The sequence below is a fragment of the Mizuhopecten yessoensis genome, unplaced genomic scaffold (assembly GCF_002113885.1).
Source record: "Mizuhopecten yessoensis strain PY_sf001 unplaced genomic scaffold, ASM211388v2 scaffold11127, whole genome shotgun sequence".
Taxonomy (NCBI): domain Eukaryota; kingdom Metazoa; phylum Mollusca; class Bivalvia; order Pectinida; family Pectinidae; genus Mizuhopecten; species Mizuhopecten yessoensis.
The window spans coordinates 508024-517090 of record NW_018408893.1 but is presented as its reverse complement, the minus strand read 5'-3'; the positions used below and the strand labels follow the sequence as shown (position 1 = coordinate 517090).

General features: G+C 36.1%; 1 protein-coding gene across 1 annotated transcript; it reads left to right on the top strand.

Annotated features, from left to right (window-relative positions):
* Positions 1 to 3314: 3314 nt before the first annotated feature.
* Positions 3315 to 8480, top strand: LOC110466278 (probable glutathione S-transferase 6). The gene is made up of 5 exons (XM_021522679.1): positions 3315 to 3540; positions 6527 to 6619; positions 6892 to 7007; positions 7479 to 7589; positions 8245 to 8480. The coding sequence occupies exons 1-5, from the start codon at positions 3408 to 3410 to the stop codon at positions 8407 to 8409; spliced, it is 618 nt and encodes a 205-aa protein (XP_021378354.1). The 5' UTR covers positions 3315 to 3407; the 3' UTR covers positions 8410 to 8480.
* The last annotated feature ends 587 nt before the right edge of the window (positions 8481 to 9067 follow it).

The following is a 9067-nucleotide window of genomic DNA, read 5'->3' as shown; positions in this document are numbered from 1 at the left end:
CCCCCCCCCCCCCCCCCATTTCCAACCCCAACCCCAACCACACACACACACACAGTGTACAAGAATGGCATCATGACCATGAACTTCACTTGAACTAGCGATGAACAAAACCCGTTACCACAGCAATTAACACAAAACAAGTGATCAAACTTCGGCACCAGTCAAATCAAGCAAGCAAGTAGGTGATTAATGAACTAAGACACAGTTAGCAAGTTTTAATGGCGACCCCATATTTGGAAATCATATCATGACAACCATAAGACAACTCAATATACCACAGAGGCAGCATACAAGGACAAACTATACCATAGAGTCAGCTTGCAAGTACAAAATATACCATTGAGGCAGCATACCGGGACAAAATATACCATAAAATTAGCGTAAAAGTACAAAATATACCACAGACGCAGCATACAAGGACAAAATATACCATAGAGTCAGCATACACGTAAAAAATATGCCATAGATAAAGCATACAACGACAAAATATACCATAGAGTCAGCATACACGGACAAAATATGACAAAGAGTCAGCATACACGGACAAAATATTCAATATAGTCAGCATACAAGGACAACATATAAGTTAAAATCAGTATACAACGACAAAATATACCATATAGTCAGCTTGTAAGTACAAAATATACCATAGAGGCAGCATACACGGACAAAATATACCATATAGTCAGCTTGTAAGTAAAAAATATACCATAGAGGCAGCATTCCAGGACAAAATATACCATAGGGGCAGCATACACGGACAAAATATACCATACAGTCAGCGTACAAGGTTAAAATATACCATAGAGGCGCCATACACGGACAAAATATACCATATAGTCAGCTTGTACGTACAAAATATACCATAGAGGCAGCATTCCAGGACAAAATATACCATAGCGGCAGCATACGAGGACAAAATATACCATAGAGGCAGCATTCCAGGACAAAATATACCATAGGGGCAGCATACACGGACAAAATATACCATACAGTCAGCGTACAAGGTTAAAATATACCATAGAGGCGCCATACACGGACAAAATATACCATAAAGTGAGCATACAAAGACAAAATATACCATAGAAACAGCGTAAAGGTACAAAATATACCACAGAGGCAGCATACAAGGACGAAATATACCAGAAAGTCAGCATACACGGACAAAAACACCATATAGTCAGTATACATGGGCAAATATACCATTAGTCAGCATACAAGGAAGACATATGCCATAGAGTCAGCAGACAAGGACAAAATATACCATAAAATTAGCGTAAAAGTACAAAATATACCACAGAGGCAGCATACAAGGACGAAATATACCATAAAGTCAGCATACATGGACAAATACACCATATAGTCCCTATACACGGGCAAAATATACCATTAGTCAGCATACAAGGACGAAATATACCAGAAAGTCAGCATACACGGACAAATACACCATATAGTCCCTATACACGGGCAAAATATACCATTAGTCAGCATACAAGGAAGACATATGCCATAGAGTCAGCAGACAAGGACAAAATATACCATAGAATCAGCATACAACGAAAAAATATGCAATAGAATCAGCAGACAACGACAAAATATACCATATAGTCAGCTTACAAGAACAAAATATACTAGAGAGGCAGCATACAAGGACGAAATATACCACAAAGTCAGCATACACGGACAAAATATTCCATACAGTCAGCGTACAAGGTTAAAATATACCATAGAAGTGGCATACACGGACAAAATATACCATAGAGTCAGCGTACAAGGTTAAAATATACCATAGAGGCGCCATACACGGACAAAATATACCATAGAATCAGCGGACGAAAGACAAAATATACCATAGAATCAGCATACAACGAAAAAATATGCGATAGAATCAGCAGACAATGACAAAATATAATATAGAGTCAGCATACAAGGACGAAATATGCCATAGAGTCGGCATACAAGGACAAAATATACCAGAGCGGCAGCATACAAGGACAAAATATACCATAGAGGCAGCATACACGGACAAAATATACCATATAGTCAGCTTACAAGTACAAAATATACTAGAGAGGCAGCATACAAGGACAAAATATACCATAGAATCAGCGGACGAAAGACAAAATATACCATGAAGTCAGCGTACAAGGTTAAAATATACCATAGAAGTGGCATACACGGACAAAATATACCATAGAGTCAGCGTACAAGGTTAAAATATACCATAGAGGCGCCATACACGGACAAAATATACCATCAAGTCAGCGTACAAGGTTAAAATATACCATAGAGGCGGCATACACGGGAAAAATATACCATAAAGTCAGCGTACAAGGTTAAAATATACCATAGAGGCAGCATACACGGACAAAATATACCATAAAGTCAGCGTACAAGGTTAAAATATACCATAAAGTCAGCGTACAAGGTTAAAATATATCATTGAGGCAGCATATTACATTGTAGGACCAAACATACTACCATGCAAAGACAAAATATGCCAAGCAATGTAAGCATACAATGACCAATATCCCACAAAATGTCAACATCAAAAAAGCAAAAAATACTACAGAGAATTTCACAATGACAAAAAATACCATAGAGTCACAACACAAGGACAAAATATACCACAGCGTCAACATACGGACAAAAAATAGATAATAAGTAAATATATAATCTTCATTTAATGTTGTGTATATTGTCAAGAATAAACCTAAGCTCTGTAGAACTTTTATTACGACGCCGATAAGGGAACAGATGTTGTTTTCATGGTACATGTATAGGAAAGCCCAATGTGGGGAACCAGCGTGCCATCAGAGGGATACCAACTATCCTTATCTGACAACACTCTCTTTTTCCTCCACCGTTTGGGATCGAACCGGGATTCTTGGGAGAGTGAGAGGTCTGAAGCTCACGCGTGATTGCGACAGTAGAAATAACTGTGCGCGTAAGCGATCACGGCTACACCGAGGTACCACTGCGGCAACATGAAAGGACAAAATATACCACAAAATGTCGACACGCAAGAACAAATTTACCGCAACTTTTCACCATACAAGGGCAAAATATGCCACAGCTTCGCTTAACGATGATACAATTTAGACAAAACTGGCAATCTGAATGAATATGAAAAATAAAACAACAATGCAAATATCGTTTTGTTAATCATCGCCGAGTCGATTTTCGGTCGTCCTTGGGTCAGTCTACATCACGCGTTAATTAAGTATTAGTACCCCATAAGTACACGCATGCCTGGGCATAATTTTTTTGAATAAACATCGTTATCCGAGGGCCATATATACGTGTATCACAAGCCTGACAACACCAGTCGACCGACATCTATCCTAGGACAGTCTCCCACCACCATCTACCCCAGGACACTCTACTACCAACATCTACTAGACAACATGCCCTCCCACAAACTAATTTACTTTGGCGTCCGAGCGAGGGGCGAGCTGATTCGCCTTGCCTTTGCAGCTGCTGGTCAAACATACGAAGAGGATACCATCACGTTTTCAGATTGGCCTGCTCTTAAACCAAGTAAGATATAAATGCTTAAGGTATTTCCTCACACCAGTTTACAATCTTTAAACAAAGTTAACTGATTTATATATAATGCCCTCAAACTATCTATAGCAATTGTATATGAAATCCATACACCAAGCTCTCAGACCATCCAACTTGGTTAACAAGCTAGTGTGCTGTTTATAATACCCTACACCAGACAGAAAGCGATATTATAAAATCCTCCCAAACTTTATAAAACAATACTTATAGTGCTTTCAAACCTGGTAAAGGAATGGCAGATCTTGCTTTCAAACCAAGCAAGTCAAACATTGTTTCAAGTCAATTGGATATAATCATATTTTGGTATTTCAAACACATAATAATGATGTGCAAAGGAATTTTGCTACGCATTTGTTTTGCAATAAGTATGGGAATAACATGGAACGGTGGAAAATTTCTCAACAGGTACATTATGTAACAGTATATTGATCTACGACTAGTGTTACTTATTAAACAAACAAAGTTGACCCCTGCTATGGTCAGTGTTTGCTGACAGACTTACCACAGGATCAGACAGGCTTTCGCATTTCGTACACTTTCTGAAGTCATGTGGAAATATTAAGAATAACTTCAGAATAACTTATGTTTCAACGTTATAAATGAATACACTAGAAAATTAAATCTTTGAAAAACAATACTAAGAGTATTTTGATTTTAATATCCTCTTAAATCCGTGTATGGCTGTGTATGTCCCCACGGCCAGGAATATATAGCTGGTCTAACGTCTACCCTGCGCACTGTCCAACGAATGACCTGACACGGATCGGCTTTGTAAAAGCCACGTTCTATATACTGACTTAGCGGTCTGTGTATCAATGGCCGTTAGCTATTAACACGACGTAAGCCCTTAACATAATAAAATCCAAACCTTTTTTGAGGAGTGAATGTTAAGAGTTTAGAGAGACGTATTGATCAAATGATCTACCGGTGATGATGATGGCTTTTTGAAAATCAAATTGCATTTATCTTCTTTTTTTGCAACTTATCAAAACAGGTGTTGGCGTACGACACGTGGAGTGACATTTGTGACAAACTACTCAGAGTCTCTTTTCATTAAACACTAACATTACTTTACAGTTTCGGTCGTTTGTAGAGTTCGTGTTGTATCGTTCTCTCGTTATCGGTTCTGATGTCAAATCGTCTCCTTATATGTTGACCATATAATACAATGAATTAACTTTACTTAATTTGCAGACATTTGCTTGACTTGAATGTATAAACGGTATGTTGGCGTGTGTCCAGCCCCGGTTATCGCGGATAGATGCAGTACAAAGTCACACATTTACCCTGGACATTAAGTAGTACGTTGTGAACTTAGGGTTTCATTGACTTATACCCTATATAATACCATATTCCAAGAATACCATACATACTGGATTGTTTTCATACCAATATGGCATAATTAAAACAATAAACACCAAGTAATTATCATGTTTAACGTGAAACATGCATATTGCTACAATTCTGTGTCATATCAATCGATATTGCATAGCAACTAGTCCCTTTATCGACCAAACTTGCATGTGTATAGTTACATATTCATTAGGAGAAAGGTTATAATAAGTAGTCAAAATCTGTGAACAGAAAAATAAAGCCATTCATACTGTAGCATCATAGATGCGGTGTATTATGAAAAGTACCTATCATGATTACTCTGCGAACTTTTTTACGATAGCCACATGATGAAACCTATGTAGGTGTTGTCTCCCCTGTCACACTAAGTTTGTGGTATAAAGATATGTAAATTAACAATAAAGATACCGGAGGTTAAAATTTACGACAAATGCTTTAGATATAGGTTCAGTTAGCGGTCAGATATAATTTTCCGACATAGCGACTCCAGTGCAACTCATTCCAAGATCATTTAATACCTATTGTTAGAGAAGAAAATATTCCAAGGTTACCAAGTTACTACAGTTTGGTCTCTCGACATGTAGAATGAGGTAATACTCGAACGGGAGGGGTGTCACTTGTTATGGAGAGTTATGTCCATCGCATCATCGATATCCAGGGGTTACGCCCACCTACGCTGAGCGTAACTCCTGGATATCGAGGATATGTCCACCGAGATAAGCTGGCATGCTCCTTCCATAATTCACGTTCCCTATATATTTCTTCAAGTTCATTTTTGACAAACAGTCACTTTACTGCCAACCTACATACATAGTTTGGACTTTGGACTTGGATTAATAAGAAAATTATTAATTGTCTGCCAAAATAAAATATAAATTGTATTGCCTAAGATCGTTGTTCGTTATTGACCATATTCTTTTAACTTTCTTGTATCTGATAGACATGATGCCACATATTTTGCTGGTATATTTATTAAATCATTCCATAGCTCTTCGTTCGTGGGGTTTTGCCTGGTGTATGTGTGTCTCTTACGGTCTTGTTGTGTTATCTTCGTATGGACAAGACTGTCCAGTTTTGAAGTGATGTCCTTGTGTTTTGTTACTTTGGCAGAATTATGTTCTGTTTAATATTTTTTTCTGTCAATATATGCATTTGTTTAAATCGTTTAATTTCGTATATGTTCTTATACACCCCATATGTGTATATATTTCAATTTTTAACCTTTCCGGACACACTTTTGATTTTTTTTTGTCCCCCTATTCATTATACACCCACAAGAAAAGTATAATGATCATGTTATGATGAAAATATATTAAGTGAGTTTCATCGAATTAACATTTACTAACTCGCTGTATTTGTCATAATATCGAATGGAAACGCACTCAATGTCATATATTCACTAAGAAAAAAGAACAGACACATAGTGGAGGTTTTACTTTTTAACTACTTTTTAGAAAGGTTTCTGAAGGTAATCTAGGGACATGATATTTCGGTCGTTTATAGGTTTGTTTAATGTTTGTTCTTGCATTAGTTTTCCATTTAAGTGATTTATTAAAATATTCTACATGATCAATTATAACACAATGTTTCTTGTTTTTCCTTTTAGAGATGCCCACTGGTCAACTGCCGGTGCTGGAGGTGGACGGAAAGCAGCTGTCACAGAGTATGGCCATAGCCCGCTACGTCGGCAGGGAGTTCGGTAAGGCTCAACCTGTATGTTGTATGACCATATTTGCTTACATCACTTTACCATTCCAAAGTATATAAAGCTTAAGTTTAAAACCAGTATCTGAAATATTAACTACAGTTGTAAAACGTTATGTAAATATTTATAGTGTGTTATCGATGATATTTTATAGTAGGTATGGTAGACTGTTTTATCTATGATATTGTTGTACAGGTGGTGTGGTAGAATGAATTCTTTATCATATTTTGCATGTATGGGTTATATTGTTCTGTGATATTTTACAGGTTTGGCAGGTAAGAACAATCTGGAGCAATGTATGGTCGACCAGGTCATAGACACGGCTTCAGATTGCCTCACGGAGTACGTCAAGTCGCACTTTGAAAAGGATGAGAAAAAGAAGGTAAGTGGAATTCATTACAGTATCTCTAGAATATGGCTCCAATACAATTTGTATAACATCTGGACACTCTACGTTTATTATAAACAACTAAGTATATCAAGTCATAATTAATACGTGTATTTGTTGTATAAAACTATGATTGTGATACATGAAGAAGTTGTCATCATTGTCAATATTTCTTTCTTTTTCTACAACTTTATAGGTTTTAAATAAGTGCTTCCTTATTTCTGGTTATCCCATTTTTTTCAATGATTTTTCAATTCGCGAGAACAGTGGATCGTGAATTTCAGTTTTAATTGTTGTTTTCGAAAAATGCATCCAGGCAAGTTTTGTCGTTGATTTTATCAATTCAAATATGTATTTGCAATTCGCCATTTAAAACATTATCTTAAATTTAAGTGATCGAAAAAAATATCTTTAATACTTTCCCTTCAATTTTCTTAATATTTAACCTTACATTGTGTTTATCAGACGGAAATAAGAAAGACTTTGGTGGATGAAACTATTCCTAAGTTTGCCAGAATATTCACAACTTTCTTAGAAAACAGCGGAGGCAAAAACGGATTTTTCGTTGGATCTGAAGTAAGTTTAGACATATAGTTTTAAATACTTGATATCGTTTTAAATGCCAATATTAATTATCACACACTTAAAAAGGTCATTTCTCTTATTTCTTTCCGTACATCCCGGTTACATCTAAAGGGATACGATGCCACACGCAGCTACTCGTCTAAATAAACATTAATAGTCGCTGTTAGCTCCCTTTAACGTGCATTGGTCGTTGCTGATGTGTATAACTATGGTTAAGGTTATCCAAAACTCGTCACTAAATTCTAAAGAAGAATGTTGCACAATATAGTATAGATATAAAATGCAAACTTGAATATATACTAGTATCATCTACATACGTCCATATAGGCGGATAAAGGGTACATAGAGTTGATGAAAAAAGAGTCTGTTGACGCTGGGTAGGATACTATGTAGAGGATGATTTGACCGTGGCTATGTATTTGTGTTGAGGCAGTGGATTTTGTGTTTAGGTTATTTATAGCGTGTAAACTTTGTGTAAATATAATGTTGATAGGATATACTTTGTCTTGACGTATATTTAACTCTGTGTTGACAGTTCTTTATAATTTTCGTTGAAGTGTGCTCATCTTTATTTTATCACATTAAATGATGTCACTTAATGAAATGTCACTAATTGATAATCGTTTTGTCCTGTTTCACATTTTAGCTGACGTTAGCAGACCTGGCGTGCCATGAGGTATTTACAGACTTTCTCCTGCTGAATGCAGATGCTTTGAAAGACTTTCCTAAATTGGCAGCCAACCGCCAGAAGGTTGAGGATAACGAAAACGTGAAGCGGTACCTGGCAAAACGTCCAGAGAACACGATCTAAGAGCCATATCAGTTCACGCATGTTGGCAGCATTGTCTTTGTTATTTAAAACTAAATAAAACTTTATACAAACACGTTTGTTTAGTATTGTCTATATGAAGGCGCAGTCCCGCACATAAACTGACTCAATTATTCACCAGTTTAAGAGACGGGACTTTTTGTATTGTTAAAGATGAATCGAATCAATAATGATTAAATGAATCTAACGTCACAGCGGTTCGTGCCTTGAATATTTATATTTCAGTTGCATGTCTACCGTAGGTATCCAAATACGATTTACGTGGTGAATTACAAATGTTTCCTTTTATATAACTGTTATCGAATTGATATCGGTGTTAAATTAGCAAAACAAGTCACATCTTATAAAGAAACCTTTCTGTTGAAATCAGTGTGAAAGCAACAAAATACAATGTAGTTCACATTATACAATTCAATTCTTCTGTTGATAAAAGTGTCAAGATAACAGGTAGCGTCACATCCAATAAATACATTATTCTATTGATATGAATGTTACAATAACAAATGCCACATCTCCTATAATTAAAATAATATTTCAAACGATATTAAAGGTCACCTTTTATTATTAAAATTTTCCATCGATATCAACTTAAAAAAAAAATCCTTTACGTCATTTATTTTATTGATATCAATGTTACAGT

What these genes read in the sequence shown, in the direction of transcription:
- LOC110466278 (XM_021522679.1), top strand. Translation starts at nt 3,408, where the DNA reads ATGCCCTCCCACAAACTAATTTACTTTGGCGTCCGAGCGAGGGGCGAG. An exon ending in TTGGCCTGCTCTTAAACCAA is followed by an intron (nt 3,541 to 6,526) that starts GTAAGATATAAA and finishes TTTTCCTTTTAG; the next exon opens with AGATGCCCACTGGTCAACTG. An exon ending in AAAAGGATGAGAAAAAGAAG is followed by an intron (nt 7,008 to 7,478) that starts GTAAGTGGAATT and finishes TGTGTTTATCAG; the next exon opens with ACGGAAATAAGAAAGACTTT.